This window comes from Gavia stellata, chromosome 25 (assembly GCF_030936135.1).
Source record: "Gavia stellata isolate bGavSte3 chromosome 25, bGavSte3.hap2, whole genome shotgun sequence".
Taxonomy (NCBI): Eukaryota; Metazoa; Chordata; class Aves; order Gaviiformes; family Gaviidae; genus Gavia; species Gavia stellata.
In genome coordinates this window covers 6,486,381-6,511,337 of record NC_082618.1, presented here as the reverse complement: position 1 = coordinate 6,511,337, position 24,957 = coordinate 6,486,381, and the positions used below count along the sequence as shown (strand labels likewise).

Sequence of the window (24,957 nt, the reverse complement as noted above, 5' to 3'; positions counted from 1 at the left end):
CCACAAGAACAATTATCATACCTAAGAAGTTACAATCCATCAGCCAAATGGCAATAACTTGTTTATTCTTTTAGCCCACTGCAAATGCAAAGTTAAAAAAAAAAATCATCTTCAAACCACTCGGTCACACGTACTCTCTGCAACCCACACGTTTTAAGCCAATGCATTTTTTCAAACATTATTACAATGGGCTGAGGCCATAGTTTTACACATTTATCTTTGAGCAAAAAAAATGTATCTTCATCTCTGTTCCCATGCAAATCTACCTTTCTGTTGTGTTTCTACAACTGTTGGGCACCATGCAGCAAACCAGGTGGGGACTGAGCTGGACTGTAAAGATAACCAACCTCTTTTTCCCCGAGTCCTTTTTGACTTGACTCACTGCACAGTCCCACAAAGACTTGCATGACCACGAACAGCAAGGTAGCAAAGATACAGAAAATGCCAAAAAAACCCCACCACCCTCAATCAGTGCCTGAGTTGTAAAGGTATGGTTACTTATTGCAGTGTAAAAGACAAGTGATAATTCATTAATTTACAATAATTCAAACACTTCTGATTACCTATCCACACTCTAAGGCAGACAGAAAGCAGTTTCATGCATTCAGATTTGCAGTCCCGTGCCTTTAGCCCAGAAGCACTTCAATCAATATTAGCTTCTTTTGTTTTGATTTTAGATAGGAACTGTGTTGCATTTGTTTGTTTAATGGTTCAAATTCCATTCTCCTCTGCCTACAAGGAGAAGTCAGTAGAATTTGTCTGATGTTGGTACTTAAACACAAAACGCTTTAATATGCAGGGAGACTGTTTAGCACCACTGAAGCCAGTGGCAAAACCCCAGATACATTCAGAACCATCATTAAGCTCACCCAGACTCACAGCTTTTCTGGATTCATTTTAACCAAACAGCTATTAGCTCTACTTTTTCCATCAAGAAAGCACAAGATCTCACAAATATCCATTAGAACACTTTGATCATTAAAATAGAAAATAAAGGGCATGAGGGAGAAAATTTCATTGACATTAAAAAAAAATTATTTTTTTGAAGATGTGATCAAACAAGTATTTTCATTAAATTCAAACCACAACATTCAGGCAATAGCTCTGCAGCCAAAAAATATTAATCTTACACCCTACTTAAATACAAATAATTCTAAAACCAAAGTAGAAAACAGCTGTCATATGCCAGCAATGCTTATTTCATAAATTTCAGAAGCTCAAAACATTAACATTGACCACATAACAGCAGCATGACTAATGATCTGAGCTGATCTTTGTGTTTTAGCACAGAAAAGCACGATAATACAACACTCCTAAAAATACAACAGATGTTTAAAAGGGCATATGAAACAGTAACAAATGCACTTTTATAATAAAAACATACAATTAAAGTATAATAATAATACAATGAGTAAAGGAACTTGAACATACTTTTTTTTTTTGGGGGGGGGGGGAATCTTGCATGATTATTACTTGACGTACAGCCTCTCCTAGCAGCCATCTATGTTTATGCAGCACATTCATGCATTAAAGTGAGAAGTGACAGTTAACATGCACGATCTTCCAGTCTGTGATACAGTAGTGAACTACGGCTTTGAAGAACTAAAGCTTGGAATTTATTATTATTTAAAGGGCATCTTTAATGCATATTTAAACTGATTCTGAAGAGTTTCCCCCTGGTTTACTGGACCTGTGGGTGGTTTTCAGGAGAACGCAGATGCTGTAGTGCACAGCCCCAGCTCTCCCACGCAGGCATTTACAGACCAACAGGTCAATGTCTACGCGTCTGGAGATACTTCAGAGGTACCGTCCCTTTTCAAATGGCCTCCAACACTGGCTGTCCTCGAAATCTAACACCAGCTAACAGCTTATAATATTGTCGGGCACTTCAATACTTCATCATTCATGTATGCGCACCAGTACGTGTTCAAAGATCAAGGTGTTTAGACTCCTCAGGAGAAGCCTTTGCCAAACGATGCATTGCTGCGGTGTGTACATGCATGCACATGTCAAGAGACTGAATTTAATACTTAAGAAGGCAGGCAGCTGACACCCAAAGAGAATAAGGCCCTTCATTTATCCACTGAACACGCTGAATGAGCAGCACTAGCATAACATTTTCCCGGCTGATGTCTCCTGAAGGAAAAATCCTGTAGTACAACAGATTGGATGGTCTAACAGACCCTCTTTGGCTAAAACGTCCACGACTGCAAGTGACTTAGTGATGGGAATGGGGCTACGGGAGACTCTGTGGCTCAGTGAAGACAATAGCTTTGCTGATACTAAACATCGGGCTTTATTATACCGGAGGGTTTTGTGATGTGTATTCACAGCCCCAAAGAACAGAAAACAGCTTCGAAGAGATGACATGCTGACTGTTGTTTTCAGACCCAGTCTGCTGGTGACAAAACGAAATCCTAAAAAATAAAAGTTTTTAATTGTTCCACCTAGTCCCTGAGCCATTCTGCCATTATTTTTATAAAATGCTGGAAACGAATTCTAATCTAATGACTTTCAACTTCAAAAGAGAAGCTTGCAATTTTAAAATGCAGCATTTGTGAAATATTCATAATTCACTACAGAAAGTTCCAAGAAATCCTCCTATATATTCATTTACCATTAAAAAGTGCACACAATTCCACATCTTGAATTTATATTTACTTTACAAATGTACGTATTTTTTTCCTCTCTAAATTTCAGAATTGGAGAAAGGGATAACGAATTAGGACTTTATAAAGGAGAACAAAAAAGGAGAAAACTCCATTTTAATCAATCACAGAACTGTTCAAAATGTCTGTTTAAAAAATGAGCTCAAACATTTTGAGTACCACCCTATCCTTTTAATCTTCTTTTCTACTTCTACAGAACCACATCAGAAGTTTTTTTGCAGTCTTCAGAAAAACCCTGCAATAAAATGACATTTGGCACCTGGATAAATGCCAACAAGTGTGGCAGATTTCACATCGATTTCAGATTTCACAGCTAAAAGATTATTTTTGCTGAAGAACAGGAAGATGTTTATACTTGCACTTCAGCATTTGCCCTTCCAAGCAGGGCCATCAACTTACTCCTAAAAAAAAAAGGTGCCTAAATATGTTCCTAAAGCAAATATTTGAACAGTGGTTTCAACGTGTTTTCTAAGAAACACCAATTATCAAATTAGTTCCTCGAGCTTGCCCGCACTTATTTGTCCATCTCGTATAAAGTAGTAAGGATCACTATTCCCATTTTACAGACAGTAATACTGAGGGAGAACGATTAAGCGGTGAGCGCTTTAAAGGCAGTGGGGTTTGCAGGTGTTAAGAGTAGGGAAGAGGTGTGGTGTGGGAGGAGAACAGGAAAGGCCCTTGAATCAGTGCATCACAGCAGACGTTGCTATATTCTCCGAAGGCTCCACTACGTAACGCTGAAACGGACTGTGTGGTCATGGCCCCTGGCCAGACCTGCTCCTTCCTCTTGGAGATTTTGTAGTGCCCCGAAAAGGATCTGTCCTTCCATTCATGAACTGTAAGGTGTATCCAGGCTGCAAAAATACAGGAGGAAGCTGGGGAGAAGGACCTTTGTGTCAATTACAGTATAAATCAGTAGTTAAAGGCAATTTCCACTGCAGTAACTACCTTCTCTCTTCCCTCCTGCAGGATAACTGTTTACATTTTTCCTCCCTATCCTGTTAACAACCCCTTGGCAGCACAGGGTTTGGTCTTAAATTCTGAAAACTGTGATTTTACAGACAACACAAAGGAACCAGAATTAATTTGGTTAGCCAGATTTATTAGATTGCTTTGGTTTTGGAAAATCAAGGATGAAAGCCAAATATGTTTCCAATGGTGGGAAGTAGTGAATACACCTCCTGTGTTTTCCCATGCTAATCACTTACATCTATTTGGCAGCTTGATGTTTACAACAAGAGACTATTAAGAGCATGGCTGAATTTAACACTGAACTGAGAGCACCACTGTTGGCTGCTTTATTGTCAAAAAGATAACATATTTACAACTGCTGCCATTTACTACTGTTGTAAGTAATGAAAGGACAGAAATAATATCTTAATATTGATGAGAGACAAGTACTGAAATCCTTTAGACCAGAATTAAAACTGAGAGCAGGTCACTTAGGAATCAATGAGAGAAAAACCCCACCCTTGTGAAATTGTAGCGAAAGACATCACTGCCATAAAAGCAGAAGCCCTAACAGAGCTGGATAAAGAATATTAAATAACATCTTCAGCGTACAAAAATCTGGCCAATTCATCTGCGTGAATGTATGAAAAGTTTAGTGCTTTTTCCTCAAGAGCTAGGAAACTGCCTAGTTCAGTGCCGGGAGCACTTGACGGAGGCGCAGAAGCTGGTGCCCTGGTCCTGGCTCTCACTGTTAGCTGCTTTACGGGCCCTGGCCAAGCACGTATCTGTGCCTCAGTTTCCAGGCACCTAAAACAGAGACAACATTCTCAGCTCTCACAGGAGAGCTATGAGGATATCTACTTGTAGAACACTTCCCCCTCCTCCCAAAGCCCTACTTACAAAGACAGACTTTTACGTTCACCAATTAATTCATACTTCATGCAAGTTTCTCACTGCACTGTACACTCACATGCCACTTCCGAGACCAGAGTCTTTCTTCACTTTTGCAGCAAGACATATCCCAACCCAATCCTATTGCTCCACCACATCTCCAGACAAAACATATTACTTGGCTTTTACAAAAGAACACATAAGATCATTTTCTCATATTCTTGTTTTTCAAAGTAGCATCTTTGAAATTTTTTGCCAACAAAACTTCAAAGCCAAATAAACAGGGTCAAATAGCCAAAACCATGTCATGCCTGTGCTAAAGAACGCAAGTCTTATTTATTCAGAGCTGTTTCAAAACAGGCAGAGCTCCATCATGTTTATCACAGAAAGATTACTGGCAGAGCAAGTAACAACAGAAATAAATTAAAACCAATTATACATCAGGACTAAAACGATCAATTAGTGAAACTGTTCATGTTTCCAGAAGACAAGAAACAGGACACAATAAAAAAGGTCACCTCGCAAAGACTTTTTGCTTATAAGCCATTAACTTTACTATAACTCATTAGGGAATAGATAGAAGTTTAACAGTCAGGACAAACGGATCTCAAAAGCATTATTTCAGCAAAGATGGTATCGTCCAGAGTATCTGCAGTTTTTAAAATGTGTACAGAAGAATGAGCGATAATTTGCAAGTCAGTCATTAAAACGTGTTATCTGAAAAATTTCATGCCTGTTTTTGATCTGCAAAGCTCCCTACGGGAAAAATGACTCAGAACATCAAAAACAGAATTAGCAGCAGGGTGCAAAAACCCAAAAGCTACATAAATGACATATTTCATCTGAAGGTGCTTGTGTAGTGTTACAGGGTTTTAGAAATTATGAACACTAATTACCACTAAAAAACCCCAATCTTTAGACATGTTAACATTCTATAGTTATGATTTAAGCAACGCATTTGTTTTATTTACATAGAGATTGAATCCAAAGACACAGAGAAATGACCAACTATTCAGTAACTGCCATCTGAAAATTGGTACCTAGCCAGTTATTTGCTGATCAACCTGAACATCATTCTGATAATGAAGATGCAAGTTATTTTATTTTGGCAAAATATTGCAAGATGGCAAAGGGATAACTGACTGTAATTGAAGACATTTGGACAAATATGTTAATACCAGTGTGGGTACACTGGATACTAGTATGGGTAGATATGCTCCTCCTGCAATAGAGAACAGTAACGTTTTATCTTTCCTCTTCTGTTTAGTAACTATCCAGCTGCTAAGATTATTTAAGAAATAGTAAGCATGCATGTGTGCAAGACATGAACAGTTACCTCTGCTTACTCGGGAGGTCCACGTTAGCAGTTCTTCCCGCTGGTTTTTGTAGAGAATACACACATGCACGCCAAGTACATGATCTGAGATCACCTCAGGGGACTCTCTTGATGTGTTGGTCCCAGCTCTTCCCCTTGTGTGCAATTTCTGACCTTCCTACTCATTACAAATGGACCGACCAGATTAGTTCTCTTGGCATCCCCTTGAAGCAAACGCTCACAAAATGCCTCTGAAGTTCAACGTTGCAATAGAAAACTGGATTACTCAGCCCTCAACGCTAGCAGTAAGCAGTGTATCACTGCATGCAGTACAAGTTGGAGCTCAGTACCCACCGCACTGACTTTTTCTAACACTGATACCAAAAATTGACTGTTAGGATCAGAGTCTCTGCGTACCTGGGATTTCTTGCTAGCACGTACACAAATCAGAACCTGAATACTAACAATTCCATCAGAAATAAGCTTTAAGGAAGGCAAACGCTGCAAGCCTGAACATGCATCAGCATCACTGCTGACCATAGTATTTTGCATGGGCACAGACATGGTAAGCCTGAATTTAGTTCATGCTCCATTACACCTACAAAATAAAAGGAACTTTTTCCAACTCGGATGAATATTTACACTTTCTACAGCACGCATGTTTACACTCACGCTCATTAAATAAAAAGGATAACTGTCCCATTCATCTAAACAGAAGGTGAAGAATATTTTCAGTTTAATTGCCCCAAAAAAGTAAGTCTTTGTATTTCTTCTGGACTGCCTGGATTTTAGTAACACTGTTTGGAACACGAAAGCTGCTCGTTCAAGAGAAGAATACATACAAAAGATGAGTGACGGCTGAAAGCCATTTTCTCACATAAAAGCAAGATTCCACTAATCAGAGTTAATCGCCCGTTATGCAGACTCTTACAGGACCTGCCTAGTGAGAAATCCCAAAACGGCAATTAGTGCAGTTATGCTGAGCGGTGCCGCCCCACTTCTAGGCCACATCCAGCAGTAGCTGAGACTCAGCTGGAGCCAAGATCAGCATTTCCAGCTGAGGGCAAAATGATGTGGAGTGGGCTTTGGGACATATAAAGCTCAGGCTGCAGGAGACAAAAATCTGCGCAGTTATGGGAGAAGAAAGTGGGTCTGAGTCCTGCATTTGAGGGGAGAGTGTATATTGCAAGAGGTGAGGATGTAGGATGACAATAGTGTAATCCTTCACAATCAAAAAAATGTTCTCCTGGAAGACAAAGAAAATCACTGTCTTGTGGTCAAGATCACACTGCATATTTGGGTAGACAGAATGGACAGCTCATTGCTACAGTGCATAATAAATTCACAGATTCTAAAAAATAATAAAAACAGTTACATACTGCTGTGCAAACTAATACAAAAGGAATCCTCTTCTGTCAGCAGCAAGCCAAATATTTGCAGCATTTATATTTTAACCAAAACCTCTTATTGAATGTCTTTGTATTGCCCATTTTTTAGCTATTCAACTCCTAGACTGTATGTAAATATATATGCATGCACGTTTTGTTTTTCTAGGAAGAGATCTATAGGCATGGGTAAGGAGAAAACAGTACTGGTGCCAAGATACAGCACACAGAGCTAAAAAAAGCCCTAAAACATCTGTGACTGTGCAGAGGCAAATTTATCCTCAGGAACGTATGTTTTTTTAGTTGCTAGGAAAACCATAAAGGAACAGCAGTATACGTAACAGTGTGTTTTATTACTAGCTGAAAATAATTAAGAGTCAAATCCTACGGTCTTGAGGCAACCACAGCAACTCATGTAGAACGTTGTCTGAATCAAGATCATGGGATCTGACTAACGGATGAGCAGTCCCGAGCCATGGTCTATGAAATCACAGTACCAGTCTGAGCGTGGTCTGTGCAAACCTACCGGTCTGTATCCTCTGCAGGGGTTACCACCGGACTTCAATGTCGGTACATTTGTGCAGGATGAAGTCTGAGGGCTGCTAATGGTATCTGAATGCAAAAAATTGAGCAACACTGCTGCAGATCAAAGGGTTAATTTCAAATCAATTCCGTGGGAAAAACAATGGTCTTTTTAAAGACTATTAAATGATGCTATTGTTAAACTAGCACCATCCTGAATTTGGTGTTGAATATTCACTTTGAAAGCTCTGGAGGAGACAAAAATTACAAAGTAAATCATCCAGCCTTTAATATTGCAGAGGTTTATATTTGTTGTAGTTTTTGGCAGTAATGAGGGAAAATGCTTTCTAAAAGTACTACTCATTTTCAGCTCAATACGTCCTTGAATGTGTTCATTTAAAGACAAAAAGGGCAATGTTTATGTCCAGTTTTTAAAATTGTGATAGTACACAGTGATTGGACATTTGATTATTCCAAAATTAGATCTAAGATAGGCTATCAGTAGCAGAAAGAAGTACAAGTAGAGGCAGTTTTCATTTAAGCACAATTACAGAGTGCAAGCTTAATAAACGTTCTTTTCATGAAATGCCATTCACACTACCTTACAAAACATGAAGCCATTCCAGGGAATAAAACTGGAAAATTAGCTGCTAGTGGCATACTGTATTTCCAAGCACAACATGGCTTACTGTACTGTAGCGTTAGCAAAAGCTTGAGGCCTCAACAAGGTAATAATAAAATTCACTATGATGTCAGTTCAGAGCTTTTCCTTTTTAAAAAAAAATAAATAATCTCAGTTCTACAGTTTCAATGTCACCAAAATAACTGATGACAAGGAAAAACCTGTGCTGTACCATACTCTACTGACTATATTAGTGAAATATATGTTTAGATGTCTTTGAATTTGCTCCATTTAGCAAGGCAGTTACCTGGAATTACTCTGAAAGTTTTAAGTTGTTTTTGCATGTTAGTATTTATTTTTAAAATTTGCCTTTCAGGAAAAGTGATTTTTTTTTTTTGGCCTGTAACACTAATGAGATAAACCCATCACGAAGTGGATGGATGGCTGTCAGCACAAAAGAAACGCTGGTCCGTTAACCTGGTATTTCGAGTAGCAAATATCAGCAATAAGAGAAAGAAAAGACTTGAGATGATTTTACAGGAACTGCATCATGTGCCAGCACAATGCTATCAGCTCTCTAACTGAAGCCAGAACATTTTAGGACATCACATGTAGCCTGATGAGCAATACATTCTGCATGGTTAGTATTGCAGGTTTGTGGAAGAAGGGCAGGAAAAATGAGAATTCATTTGATTAAAAGCTCCGTTCTTCAAATGAATGTGCTTCAATTCTTGGTGCGTCTCTGGATGGTGTCTGGTCTTTCTTCACTACCTTGACATTGTCTCATACACTAGCACAACCTAGTGCTTGTGTGCTGCAATAACATGCTGAGCAGGGAAAGTCAGCTCCTCACACTACCCACCTCCATCAGGTTCTTAGATAATTCCTGCAAATCCTTCTTATATTCAAAGCCCTGAAGTCCTTGTATTAGAAAAGAAGTTGCTGAGCCTAACAGCACAAACACACTACTTAATTGTTTCCTCCTTCATTAGAGGCAGAGTCACAACAAGGAATTTAAACGGCAGAGGAAGCAGTCTAAGATGACGGGGTGTTTCTGACCAGTCGTGCCCTCTAACCAGAACCTCTGTTCCTCTTGCAATGAGAAAACAGAAAACGCTGCTGTGCCCTCCCTGGGGACAGACACCAAGTAACACGTATCTTAAATCAAATCTGCTACTTTCAGAAAACTGTTACCAGCAGAGAGAGCATGTGAGCAGCTAAGAGATTAAGGAAGAGAGCATCTCTCTTTGAATGCCTTACCCAGAAAGGAAGAAGCAGAGACAGACTGTGGAGTTCATTACTCTTCGTGGAAGGAAAAATCATTACAGCAAGATCACGTAACAAAGGTCCTGGGGAGCAAACATTGCAGGTTCTTTCCTCTCAAAGGGTAGGAAAGCTCTCTACCAGCTAACTGGAAAAAAATCTCTAGGGAAGTATTTTATACAAATAGAATGTCCATCGCACAGAATGGAAATTATTAAAGACTTCAGTTTTTCATTTCTTTAACAACAGAGCATTGTTGAAAGGGTCTTGATTATGAACTAAAGGGTAGTTCAAAATTTCCTTGGAGGCATTACTATTTAAAGTGGTATAACATAAAGTGCATCATATAGTAATTGCATACCATATGCTTTCTGTGTTTTGGTGTGAAGAGGCTGCCAGGTGGGCTCTGATACTTCTAGCTTGAAGTGTCTGAATGGAAAAGATTAGAAGAAAGAAAAAGTGCCAGGATCACGCTAAACAATTCTGTTTCTTATTTTGTAAAGTACGTGGCAAATGCAGAGCTGTCAAGTTCTTTACCAAATGACAAAGATATTAACAAAGTAAAAGTTGTAGAGAATGCTCAAGAAACTAAGGTACCACAGTCCAATCTGAGTTCTGATAAGCCATAAACGTGGTAAATTTGTAACATAAACTAGTGGTTGGCTCTTCACTCTCATCCTTCTGCCATTATGCAGAAGAAAATGACTTGGGAATAATTCTCTTGCTTACCTTACAGACCAATTCAAAGAAAAAGGACAGAGAGGATAATACATAAAACCAAAGGCACCTCCGAGCATCCATAAAAGATAAAATAGTCAAAAAGCTCATTTAAAGCTTGCAACTGTTTCAACCTTTGCAGCAGAAGCTCACAGAACAAGCAGGCTTGGGAAGGTGACTATTTGGGTAGATCTTCTACAAGACAGCCAGGTGCTATAGGAGACTGAGAGATTTTGTAGCTAGAATTTTCTGCATATGACCCAACATCATTTAGTACTTCAGTCTTGGAGATCCCAAGCAGGGGAGTAGACGCAGTCAAGGTATCTAACGTGGTAACAGAGCTCCCCTGCCTTTTTGTAAGAGTTAACCCTGAGGTCCTGGTCAAATTCTACCAGAAAGAAGTTTAGAAATGAGCTTTAAAACAAAAAAAAGCCCTTGACTCTTACACCTAACTCATTCAGTTACTTCTGAAAAATCCTACTCTATTTTTTTTTTTAACTCCCCTTGGCTTTTTGCTGTGATACAGCATTCTTCTGGTCCGTTCCTAAACTGCTGCCCTGTACAGATTGAACAAGCTTATTTCACTTCAAACAGGATGCCTGTTTCACAGTACCAGAAGTGAGTGATGCTCACTACTTACTCAAGAAATAGTTTATTGCCAATTTTAAGGTAGTCTCTTTCACTTCCATAGTATCAGCTCTTTACAGTAAGCAGAGTATTTTTTCCATGCTTGAATACCTCCACGTCAGAAAATAATTAGGACACCGTGCCCACTACATAAATTAGTATCCTGCTATATAAAATGTGCTACAGGAGGACTAACCACTGACATACTGACCCGGCAACTTTAGCTCTACAAAAGAAAGCACTACAAGCAAAGCTACAATACCCATGACAAAGCTTCCAAGTATTAGCACCCCCAGCTCTGCAGTGACAGCAATACTGTGATCAGAGCTGCTGATACACTGGATGTGAGCATAATTGTTTGTAGCGAGGGGGCACTGAAAGTCAACAAAATAGCTGACAACCTGCTTTCTACTCAACTTATTATGCTCTGGACAGGGTAAAAACTTGCCTTGTAGCACTGCACTCTGCAGATGCTCTTACTTTGCATTTCTTTTTTGTGACAACCAAATTATTAGCAAGAGCTTCCTTCCCAGAGCATGAACTCCTTGGGATTCCCTCCACCAGGGAAGAAAAATGCAGTCAGTGTCTATAGAGCATAAACTACTCCTTCGTGGTGAAGAGGGAGTCATTTAGAAGCAACTAAACCTTTGTTCTTTCTGCTTTAAAAATCAGATGACTGATTAGAACTATCCAAGCAAGTAGTCTGTTTCAGTTTTTTGGGGGTCTGATTATTTACAACAGGCTTCACTCACACTCTGGAGAGAGGTTGGAGAGGATCATGCATTTCAAGCACTGTGAACAGGCATTCACACCACTGCCAAAGAAGAAAAATACCCTTTGAGTTTTCTCGTAGTGAAGGAAATCTTTTATTTTCTATGCAGGACTTCCCAAAATAAGAAAAATGAACTATATGTTCAGCTTTACTAGAAACTGCAAGGGCAGCAGGGGGGAGGCGGGGGAAGGTTGATTGACACAGTATTTAGGTAACTGAAATGTATGTCTGAGAAATTCTAGTGGACATAAACATCAGTGGACAAACAGCACAAGATGAACATCTTAGTTTACTTAACGCCAGTTAGAGAGCGTAACCCTGAGAGATGATCTGTAGCAGTTGGGATTCACAGATTCTCATAAAACTTAACTTCAGAACAACATTCTTTCCCATACATCTATATTAGGATTTTGTTTACTTGTTATGTCCCTGCAATACAGCCACCTTTTTCACCTCTTAGGAATGAATGCATTTTTGCTTAAGGAAGTTCATAAAAATAAGGCTGATAATAAACCGAGGTTGGGTTGGCGGTTTTTTTTGCAGTTCTCTTACTGTGTTTAAAACCCATTTACAACTTTTAACTTCTTCCTCAGAAAATATTTTGAGCTCTCCTTTGTGCTTGCACCATGTGAAACCATGCCAAAATCCAACATACTGACAAGAATCTGTTTGAGAAATACGTTGGCAAACACAGGCCTACTCAAGGAAATACTCATTCATGTAGGTGTTAATGAGTGAAGGGAAAGATGTTTGGATGAGTATTTAAATAACGGCAGAAAATACTTAAAATACATTAATCAAAACCACACAGATTATCATAATGCGTACACGGGGATAAGTTTTTCAACATTTCCACGCATTTATACTTTTATTCAAAGGCATATCTCTACTTACTTGGTTAGCTTATGGCCTTTCATTGCTACGAGGAAATCTCTCACAGTCTCAGCACTCTGGTACCTACAGGGTGTTTTTGAAATGTACTTCAGTGTCTGCAACAGATAGAAAGAAAGTATGCATTATTTCACAGTTACTATTTGCTTTATCAGTTGTGTAGGAAACAAGCCGATTTTGGAAAGTCTCCTCAGTACAGCCCAGAAAAATTGGAAAAGTCAATTCAAGTCTTGGGGTTTGGCTTTTTACCTTTTTTTTTTTTTTAACAGTAAGAAGTGCTGTCATAAATGACACAGATCACTCACGGTTTTTTGTCTTCAGTAAGACTATACTGTTATTTGCTGAGGGAGGAAGAAACAGGCAATATGTAACTTTACGTAATGGAAATTACATTAGTACTTACCCAGAAAGCCCCAGTGAATTCATTCTGTAAAGACATGACCCAGCCAGCTCATTACACAGCCAGGTGAGAATTACAGTGTTGACTATTCCCTCTGTGGCTTTGGATGGCCATTTATCTGATCTGTTCAAAGCCCAAAGTCGCATGTTGAAGAATACAGGAAAGGAACGAGGTTTAGCTCTGTCTACTAAAAAAAACACCTGCTGTTTGTGAAAAACATTTGCTTTCTCCCTTTGAAATAATCTCAGGTGATGTTAAGACTGTGATCAAGACATACTTACAGCTGTGCTAAATAGTATCACTCAGATTTACTTTTCCTTTTAAAACCAACAAACATTTACAGATTCAAAGCTAGTTTAAAAAGGTACCAAGATAGGGGGTTCAGGGTTTTTTTTGTGGTGTTTATTTTTTGTTCTTTTGTTTTTTATAAGCAGTAACACTTCAGAAAAGTTGAACACTATTCACCCTTAAAACCATGTTACCTTCTGCCAAGTTTTCATGTGCTCAGTGCCAGGAATACTCTCACTGCCAACCCATAAATAACTCATTAAGCTCTCCAATCTACAGTTGTTTTCATCCTTTATATGCATATTTGGCAATGCTTTCCTAAAGTTCATACAAGCAGGTTAGGTGGGTTGTCATGAAAATTTGCAAGAATACTGTAGCATTAGAAATGTTTATCTGACTTGAGACAATTTATCTTTGCTCCATTTTTTACATGTAATACCTACTAATCTCAGCTAACTTTTGCAGCAGATGTTTCCTCTGCTTCTTTATTTAAAAGAACACAACACCAAGCAGACGGATAATACATAATGTAATTTGACCTGAGTAAAACAAAAGAATTGTTGATAAAAAAACCTGTACAAATTCCAGTTCACAGCTGTCTTTTCACTGGAAGTAGCTTAGAATCTTCCTGAATGTTGCTTGTTGCTTGGATTAGACCCCAAAATGAAGAGTTGGAAATAATGAGCATCAATGGAAAAGTCAAGAAAATCCTTGCATTGTCTGCATTGTGTGCATCAGCAACTGAAGGATTTAAAAGAGTATTGTCAATGCTTGTTTTGAATTAAGGAAGAAAATCTTCATCTGTTGATACTGCACAGCTATACATAAAGCTTAGAAGCATCAATACAACTGACTCATGGTTCACTAACTGGATTGCAAATACAGACAGAAGTGCAGTACAATACCACATGCACAGATTATCTATAATAATAATAAAACCCCATAAAATTCTATGTGATACTCTCTGCGTTTCTTTCTCAGAAAATCTTTGAACTGAACATTTATATTTGAAAAGTCAGAAGCCAAAAAAGATGAATCCGTATTCACAGAGCAGAAAACAACAGATGCTGGGGAAAAAAAAAGAGCTACAAGATCAGCATGGCAAATAAGAAAATACGCAAATGTATTTCCAGTGTATTTCCATTAATATCTGTTACCATTTAAAAATGCTAGGTAAAGGAAAACAGAATTCAACAACACAGGATAATTTATCCTACTAACATATAGAGTGTTGATGAAATGTGAATCACTGGTATTCTTACAGACCAGTTTCATTGGACTACTGAGAATATATTTAAAAGCATAACAACATATTCGATAAACCCCCTTTCTGTAAGCCCTGTCTGACCTTTTCAGATAAAATGAAGTTTTTATTCACCAATAATGACTGAAAGGAAATCATCATATTGCCATGTAATAGAATTATTTAACAGGAGTAATTTCTTTTCCATTTAGTCTTTTTTTCGGCAATTTCAGATCAATTAAAATGCCAGACATACAGCAAAACATAGGTCCAGTTTTGCAAGCTTCATCTAGTTATTTCAGTACCAATGGATACAAGCCTGCACAGAGCTCACAAAGACATACTCAGCATGAATAAAAACAATCCTGCAAGATCAAATTCTGGTTTTCTTTCAGTCAACTGTAGAGAAAATGTACCTAGAGTTTACACCAGCTTCATTCCATGCACAAAACCGAGCATTCTCCAGGTATTTAACACGTAGCAATATAACAAGGCAAATAAAGCTTTAAGGTGCATTCTGACAAAATATACTTACAGGATCTTTCTCAGCTGTTTCAAAGAGGTACAGGAAGAGACTGTTAGTCTCCATGAAGATTTAAATTAGATTTTTTGTAAGCCCCTATTTTGTTGAGTATGAGGCTTAGGAATTACAACCTTTTCAAACAAAGCCAGAACTAAAACAAAAACAAAGCCTAGGCCAAATCTTATTCACATGAGTAGTTTCACTGCTCAACAGGATTACTCATGCAAGCAAGGCAAACAGCTTTCAACTCGCTGCCAATCGTGGTGCTACTCATGCAATTCTCTGACACGGACACAATAGATCATACTGCAAGTCTGTTATGAAGTTGCTAATTTGAGATATTTAAAATGCTACTATTTGTACTACATGATTTTAAAAGTTCTTCCTAGCAATAGATTGAACATTTATTACCAATGTGGCATCCAATTGATGTTGCTATCTGTTCATGTGATTTTTGCTATTCAGGTTGACCATGACTTGCTCTTAGTGGAAAATTATTAGTTTAATTCTGTTAATAAGAAAATACCTGTGCCTCAGCTTTGAAACCATGATTAGGTGCTATCATCAATTCATCAGATGATAGCAAGTTCTGCCCTGGGTCTTAAAAGAATAGAATAAAAACCGGGGGGGGGGGGGGGTATTATTTTTGTGATAGATTTTAATAAGAGCAGCTGCATGCCTCTGCCCTGACAGCGCAGTTAGCCTACAACCTGAATAAATCAACCACAGAAAGTGGCAAATAAAATATTTTACTGTGTTTTTTAATAGGGGAAATTTGATACAAAATTATTAATATACAGACCTAAGGATGTAAATTTCTCCAGCTTGGGCTAATTTGCAAAGGAATTTCACAGTGCTACTCACTTCATACATGATTGTGTTCAGATTCTGCTGACCAGAGCTTTGCTTGTTTTTTCCACTCTCTTTGCGCTGCTGCTTAAGATCAGTAAGTAACTGGAACACCTGGGGGAAAAAAAAAAATAAAGTGTTTTACACCATTTGAGCGTATTTTACCTAAATATATTACAGCAGGAAAATATAAATGAACAACACAAAATCCTATCAATCAAACAACAAAAAAAAAAAGTGTGGCTTCTTTGGTGACTGCACCAGCAATTGAAATGAAAAATATTTTGGCACCAGAATGAAGAATAGGTATGTAAATTGTTTTTTTAAAAACTGATTATTTTAAACATATTTTCAGCACTTGTTAAATGTTATCCAACAGCCCCAAAGGAGAAGCTGCCAGGATGAATCTATTCTACTTGTTTATCTTATCTCACATCCTGAACCGAGTTGGGTCATACACTGCTGTATTGGCATAGAGCTCCCATTTAAATATGAGTGATGCTTGAAGCAAAATGTCACACAAATTTATGGTCCTACCAGATTTGTTATGACAGATGTACCTATAATATTAAAATGGATATATATCTTGTCTCGGGAAGATGCAATTTTACATTAGCTGCAAAAAAAAAAGTAAACCCTACAACTGTCACACTGCCAGGAAGCAGCTAAATAAAGGCTTGACCTATAGATGCTCCTGAGATTAGCGATCCTATTGTAAATTCCAGTGGAGTTATTCGTAATAGCAAATGTTACAGTGACCGGTATGGTGTTATGGTATGTTAAGCCACAAAGATTAAATTAGCTCCCTATTTCATCACAACAATGTAATACAAGGAGATATTCTTGAAAAGAATGTAATAAAGTTGTCTTCACGTTCATGATGCAGTGAGTATTAATGTAGGAGCAAGGTTCAGAGGGTAAGTCTGAAGGCAAGGAAAACGTTTTGATTTTTGCAACTGTGCTTTGTCAAATCTGTTGCAACAACGCAACATCTTTATTCATCGTAGCTAGATGTGCAGCAAAATGTTGAGACAGCATCACAATTACTCTTTTATTCCCATATTAAATCACATTAGGTTGAAATTGCTTCAGATGTTTTGCTTCAGACGTCACGGTATATCCAGAGCCAATACCCACAGCAAAGTAACAGACCACTTCTTACTGTTTATCCCCTGATTTTTAACTAGCTTCATTCAAGATCCAGATCCAATGGCATTATAAACTGACAAGTCCATAGAAATAAGAATACAAACATTTCCAGACAGTGAGAAATAAGAACATAACCGGCTACGAATCCAGCAACTACTTTATACTGCATCTTCTATGAAAAAGGAACACCTGTCAATCCTGACTTGAAAGCCAAAACACAAGCTACGAACTTTTATCTAGTAAATATTTGAAGAAAACGTAGCCAGTGACAACACAACACAAAATGACAACTCCAAACTCACAGAAGAAATGTAGGCATGGAACATACAACATGTCAATCCTGAATACTCCTTTCAACCACCACTTTCTGTGCAAAGTATTACCTCAATAAAGAGAATGTTAGCTATGCCAGTCAAATTGCAACTGGAAAGAGCAGCAAACAGAAAGAGATCGGTAGTTTTAGGGGAATCAGTACTTTGAAGAGCAGTAAAAAGCCATGCCCCAAAAGCCTGTAGCTGCAGACACTGCAAATCCCTTCCTGCAAAGAATCAAAAAGCTGCATGCATGACAACTGCTGTGAAAGAGAAATGAGAAATAAGCACTCTCATCAGTAACTTTCGTTTTCCACTTCCTTTTGCTCTTTTTCAACACACGTGGTACATTCACTAACATAAAGACTCAGCTGAAGAAAGTTCTGACTAAAGAGCACGAAGAATGGATTCTGCAGTTCTCCCTATTCTGGACCATACATTTAGGACACCTATAGACTTTACATAATGTGCCCGACACCACTACCTGACTCAGCAGCCAGTAATACCTCGATTCCAACAATATCCCAGCAAATGAAGAAGAAAGCAGAGAAGATTTTGCAATAAATAATCTCTGAAATACTTGCTATTTTCTGTACTGCAATAGTACATGTTTTTAACAAACAGACACTCAATACTCGTTTGGCTGACATAACATCACCTATTTCTTAGGCAAGACAGTTGTTTCCAAGTACCTCACTAAAGCTCTTCTAACAGTCACCAGATGGTTCTCTGCAGACAAATGCAGCTCAAGATAAAACATTTCAAGATTTATTTCAGAATAGGATGAAACAGCTGTGCAACTTTCAAGCTTCAGCAATAAAACAATATAAACAAAGCACTTGGGTTATTAAAACCATTCAAAAATTTACATTCATAAACAAAGCATTGAAATCTTTCCACTACCTGGCAGAAGTTAAACCAACAAGAACACAACATTTCTTTCTGCTTCACTGAAAAAATATGTTTGCTCTGGAGAGAGGAAAATGATTCAGAACTGCTCTATACTAAAAAGAAAGATTATTTTTTTATTTGTATGCCAATATTCATTGTTTGTTATGACAGGGCACCATAGCTTCCCCATGACACCAGACTGAGGTACGTCACTGGTTTCTAGGAGTGTTTATCCTGAGTAACACATCTCAGATCAGCAAACTGCCTCACCCTTACTATAACCTATCCTGCTTTGGAAACACCTCAAGATCTTTAAAAAAAATACTGTCAGGCATTCAGGGGTGTAAGACTGCATTTGTAGTAGCTCTGGCTTAATATAACTACGCATTAATGAGTTACAGGTTCTCAAGTGATACTGCACATCACAATGCTAAAGTTAAATATGAAACATAGATTCTAGCAGCAGCCATCTGTGAAAACCGTTTCAATTTTTCTGCAAGAATTTTTAGTTGCAATATTAAAGAGACTCCAGCAATCAGCGTGTGTCACTCATTCGGTGGTATATTGGCTTGTCATAAGACAAAATTCAAAAAAAGGTATCTTGGACATCGCTGGTGTCAACATTCCTGATTTGGGATCCAATGCACCATACGTCAGACAAAGCACCAGTAAATCTAGTGCACTTGCCCAAATACACAAGTGTTCAAAGATGTGGAGAATCGAATCCTCAATGACAAACCACCATACACAAGAGGATTCAAGAAACTAACCACACGGCAACAGTGTACTACGCAAGGCTGAAGTTAAAGTTACCGACATTCTAAAGATCTGTTCCTCACCTATTTGAAAAAAGTTATTTCTATCTGTTTTTATAGATTTGGGACCAACCAAATAATAATACAGCACCCATTAGTAATGAAAACTAGTAATTTTCTAGAAAACTAGATTTTCTTTAAAAAGCTTTTTTCTTAATAACAGATCAAATGGAGCAGGTGGAAATCACATACAGGTCTTGCTGATTGCCACTGGCAATTTTCAGCTTTGAAAGAAGTATACAAGTGACTGAGTACAGCTTTAAACTGTTGGTTTAAAACCAGGACACAGATAAACTTACCTCAAAGTTACTTAGCAATGCGGCATTTGCATCTTTTCTAAAAGGAAAAATGAAACCGATTAATTTATGTTCTAAATGAAACTGTCTAAAATTTTTCTTTGCTGAGTTACGCAGATCCTACAAGAACAGACACTATTTTCATAAAGTTGGTTTCTTCAAAAAAATCCTCAAGAAATCTATTTGTTGTGATTCTACAACTACCAAGCTGTTGCCACCTCTGGAAAATATTTTTCCATATTGTTAGTATAATTATTACTTAAATATACAGTATATTTTGCACAATTTGCCCCATAAATCATAATACACTTACATGACAATCTTTCTACTCAGCAGCCACACTATTTTATTCACTCATCCAATTTTATGAAGAAAAACCAGATTGCCTTGCTTCTTCCTTACAAAAACAGGCCTCCAGTTTTATTTGAATAAAGACTAACAGGAAAAATCATTAAGATAACATACAGTATTTATTTATTTGTCAACAGCATGGAAAAAGAAAATACAATGAGTATTTCTGTACTCTGTGTGTGTGTGTATAGATATAGACATGGCACTATATTTACACATACTGTACTGAGTTAAAAAAAACCACCTTACTGCATTTCCACTTTATTTATTCTTTGAACCTTATGTGGCTACTCCTTTATTAGCAGGGCAAGGCTGAGAGCTTCCCATTTTCCACCAGCCAAACACTTCCCCACTAATTCTGTCCCAATTAAGCACGAATCGTTATCCACCACTGCTAGGCTGAATGCACTCTCTTTGAATCAAGCGCATATTTAGATTAATCATACCTCTCTTACTATTGGATATTGTAATTTTGTATTTTTAAATTAAAAAAGGGAGGAAAAACCTGATGCAGAACATCCTATATTCCCTGAACAACACATTCTGCTGAGCAGACAGCAGCCACAACAACAGAACGTTTCCATACAAAAGGAAAAAAAGGCCTTTCTCAGGTCTGTGCAGCAGCTTATAAAAAAAAAGGAAAAAAAAGGTGCAATGTATTGTTAAGCACCGTCAACTGTTTGAATAGAACTGTCACGTTCATCACTTTCTAATGAGTTAAATGCGTCCACAAACTTCCACAGGTTCTATCATTGTTTTTAAATGAAAAGGACCTTCTAAAATACGCTGAGATAAACTTCAACTTCCATTTCGCTGACTCGAGTGAAACTTCAGCAAGTGAGCTCACACACGCATTAGTTTTCATTCATGTTTTACAAACCATATAGCTTTTGTTGTTAGGTAAATGCAATTCTTCAGAATATTTGCATTCAGGCTATCGCTACAGAAATTCCTATGGATCAAAGACATTCTTTGTTAGAAAGAATAATGCTATAGAATAATTATATAGGGAATTATTCTGTTAAATAAGTGAAAGGGTCATATAGAGTAAATACATTACTATGCAAATGAGTCTGTGAAATCTTTCTGAAGTTAAATTACTTAAGACAATTGCTCCTTTAATTAAAAAACACTTTGTCATTCAGAAAAATACTTATTTTTTCTTCTAACAATGGATAGCAAATAAGTCAGTCTCAAATCTTCAACAATTTCTGTTGTGCTGAAATACCAGAATTATAAACTGATAAACAAGACCAGTTGCTTTGCAGGACTTATAAAGCAGAAATACAATTGTCTTCAGTCCTAAATCTCATGAATCAACTATCAATTTTACATTCAGAAAACAAGAAATTATAAATAATGAATTCTAATGTATATTGTTAAATCATCAACTAAACAATGCTTCATTTTTATGAGATTAAGACTTAAGCAGAAAGGAAAAAAAAGTCATATTAACACCAAACGTATAAACACTTTTTAGACTCTTTAAATAGGTAGTATTTGCCCAAATTTTAGTCCAAACCAAAATATTATTGAGAAGGCCTTCTGCATGTATCAAAAAATATCTTAGTGTATGGCAGCACACCTCTAAAAATATCACTGACACTTCAAGTTTTTAAATCTACTGCTTAAAATATGTTGTATATTTAAACCACAATGTTTCCTGAAGGGTTCTTTTCTCTAGTAACAGATACTTCTGACACAGTAAGAACTTAGGAGAGGTTTTCCTAGTTGCAGAGCTTCCCTATAGGAAGGCCATTTGGCAGGAGGCAAAAGATTAGGGAGATTAAATTCCAACAGCAATTCAAGTGCAAAATGGACTAAGTTGTTCCATTCCAATGTAAGGGCCACCCACCCCCAGCTCAGGACTTCAGCCCAGGTCTTCTACCTCTGATGCACCTTCCTACTGGAACTAAAAGAGGTAGCACCAGTAAAGTAATTTGGGCTACTCAAGGTAGTAAAAAACAAGTGTATGTATAAGCAGCATCACAGACTTACTACTAATGGTATCCAAAGCATCTTTCTCAGCAGGGCAAATCCTATCTTTCCTTACATGCGACTGCAACTTTGAGCCTGTGTATGAGTTTCACAGCATTTTTCAGTATACAACAGGAAGAACAGCTCACGTCCCTGCAGGCTGCTACTCATGTTAAGGCTAATGTAACACAAACCCGTATTTCAATGGTCGTGTCATTTGTTACCTGCTTTTGAATTTTACATGTAGAAGATTTATGATAATAGATATAATAGTATAGAAGATTTAATGATAATAAAGCATCTATGGGTAACATGAACTGCAATAACTGAGCTGACTTTGGCGGACGGTGACGTACATCCCACGGGACTGGCATCCTCCATGCCACCACTCATTACAAACCAGCACTGCGTACATGTACATAACCACACACGTAACAGCCTCCACAGAACTCACAAGAATGAGTTTCTAAGCTTCAAAATAGGTCAAATCCTATCGTTTTGTGCCCAGGTGACGCTAACAAGACAGAAACATGCGTAGTGCTGTCAGCGTAGGAAGGCAACACAACTTGCTGGGAGGGCAGCCTGGGGTAACTGCCAGGAACCATCAGCTAGCCAAAATTTTGACTCGCCTCTTATGTTTGCAATTGCTGGAGCACAGCCGGCAGGTTTTCTCCTTCTCCAGCATGTTCAGCTCCCACAAGCCGTCTACCTGGCGCTCACAGGGACAGCTCTCTCCCAGAAGCTGCAGCAGAGGATTTGCGTTTCACCTCTGCCGGGGCAGAAGGGAAAATGGCGCGCCAGGGGACAGGAGGGGCAGGGGAGGTGGGGACGGAGAGCGGGAGTCAAGCTGAGCCTCGACGCCTTTTGCCCAAACAAACTGATGCTGCAGCAAGATTTTTAAATCAAAGAAAAAAAAAAACCACAACTCAGTTTCTCACCAGAATGCCTGAACACAGTGCTGGCTATGGAGGCGTTAAAGGCCCAGCACACCCCCCATACACCCCTGGCAGGCCCATATAGATGTCCACACACGCTGCAGGCCCATATAGCTACAACCCAGCCCTCACGCCAACACGCACACGGAGGCACGCCCATATAGATATCCACACACCCCCAGATATCCACACACCCCCACCCCGGCCCTGGAGCCCCCGCTGCCGCCACGGAAGAGTCGCAGCCGGGGGGGAGGCGGCAGCGGCCCGTCCCCGCGCCCCCCCCGCCGCTCCTTACACCTCCATCTTGTCCGCCCCGAGCAGGGCCGTGCGCTGGGGCTGCCCCTGGCCGCCGCCTCGCCGCAGAACTTCCACGCACACACCCGCAGCCCGCCCGGCGACGGCAAGGAGAGGCGGGGTGAGGCTGGGTTGCGCTAAAGTAAGTTTTGGCGGGCGGAACGGAAGCGGAAAAGGAAGGAGAAATGACGGGGGTGGGGGGGTGGTGTAAAAAATAAAATCTGGGCTGCATTGGCCGGGAATCGAACCCGGGCCTCCCGCGTGGCAGGCGAGAATTCTACCACTGAACCACCAATGCCCGTGATGGTAAGAGTGGTCCCGCCCCCTGAGTTGTAGCTCGCGTGGACAGGAACTACAAAACCCGCCATTTGCGGCAAAACGCGTTCTGAAAACCCACTCTGATTCTGACAACTCGCCACTGTTGAGTATGACGGGGGGAAGAGAGTATTGTAGAGGTCCTTCCAAATCAAATCTCTAGCCATGTGCAAACGGAATACTGTAAGGCTGAACTAGTTGTGTAATACTCCTATTGCCTTTTAAAGCACCTGTACATACACCTTACCACGCTCATCAGCATCATATGTCTTTTTCCTACCATCACTGTGATTCTTTCCCATTTAATCTATGTGCTACTAAATTTTGCAAGAGCCCTTTTCACAGAATCACTAAGGTTGGAAAAGACCTGTAAGATCATCAAGTCCAACCTTAAAAAAAAAAAAAAAACAAAAAAAACCCACAACACACCAAAAGCCAACCCACCCAACACCACACAGCACCATGCCCATCAAGCCACATCCCACAATGCCACATCCACACGCTCCTTGAATTTTCATTCTCGAGAAAACAAAGACACCTCATTGAGTGCAAATAGCTGAAAATCCCATTGGCTACAGCAAAGAAAATTGTCTGGCTCAGAGACTGAGAGGCAAGGAAACATTAATTCATTTATTTTGCCATTATCTCTCAGGCAAAAGTTTATATGCAAACACAACACCACTAACTCCCTAGGGAGTTACATACACACACACTTGCTCATTTGCAGCAGGGCTGTAAGAGCAATCTAGGGAACCAAATGGGTTAGACTACTTGTGCACACAACCTCCGGCTTGCAATACTAGCACAAAATCCACCAGCCACTTTTCTCTCAAGAATCAAGCCAGAATAAAATCCACTCTCTCTTGGAGACTTTGCTGCTCCTTGGGGTGTTGCAAATCCTCAACCAATTCTAATAACGTGAGCAAAATGCAGTGCTTCAGGAGCAGTATTCATTGCCAGGACAGTGGGCAACAAACAGCTTCCAGCTCATCGTCATCAGATACCTAAGTGCCGGGCAAAGTTTAAAAGCCTACTGCAAAGCTTTTTCAGCCTTTTCAGTTGAAGACCCCTAAAAAAGTTTCAGTGGACACGTGGACCCCATCACACACAGATTGTAGTACAGATAGAAATTCATTTATACTCCAGAATAATTTGTCATGGAGTCCTATGGAAAAAGAGCCAGGAGAAGGGTCTCCAAACTGCAGACTGAAAGCCGTTGGTCTGAGTCAGTGGACAGGAAGTAATGGATGCTGTCCTTTTCCATGTCAGGATTAACTGACCTTGCAAGTCGGCCAAAACCGGCACAGCAAATGCTCTGTAACTTCTCTGCCATGTTTCAAACCCTGCACGTGAAACTGCCTGTACACCAGCTCCCAGCCAGGCTAAAGGGAAGAAAAGAAGGGAAAGGATGTCAGCTTTCATTTGAAAATATGGTATTTCCAGCCTATCAAATTTCAGAGTTTTGTTCTAGAAATCTACTAATCTTTGCCTGCCCCTCACCACCCTCTTTAGATATGGGTTCAAAATCTTCAGCATATTAATTTAATTTCTCCTTTGCATCCCCTCTTTATGTCTCACCCCCAGCACCAATTTTATTTTCACTGTTTCTCCAAAAGTTTAATTCTAGACCTTTGCTGATATTCTTTCTTGCAATCCATGATGATGATGCCCTACCCAGCAGCTGGGATGAATGAG

The 24,957-nt window shown here is 39.0% G+C and overlaps 1 protein-coding gene and 1 non-coding gene across 2 annotated transcripts in view; both read right to left on the bottom strand.

The window, feature by feature from the left end:
- CRCP (CGRP receptor component) overlaps positions 1-22,993 on the bottom strand; it is a 33,144-nt gene extending 10,151 nt beyond the window's left edge. The window contains exons 1-4 of the mRNA XM_059829339.1: positions 22,949-22,993; positions 19,394-19,430; positions 15,944-16,042; positions 12,629-12,723 (exon numbers count right to left, since the gene is read on the bottom strand). Of these exons, the coding sequence (XP_059685322.1) occupies positions 12,629-12,723; positions 15,944-16,042; positions 19,394-19,430; positions 22,949-22,956 (239 nt within the window). The 5' untranslated portion in view covers positions 22,957-22,993. The remainder of the gene's footprint in view (positions 1-12,628; positions 12,724-15,943; positions 16,043-19,393; positions 19,431-22,948) is intronic.
- A 181-nt stretch (positions 22,994-23,174) lies between these two features.
- TRNAG-GCC (transfer RNA glycine (anticodon GCC)) lies at positions 23,175-23,245 on the bottom strand. The gene has a single exon. It is a non-coding gene; the product is annotated as a tRNA-Gly (tRNA).
- Between the last annotated feature and the right edge of the window lie 1,712 nt (positions 23,246-24,957).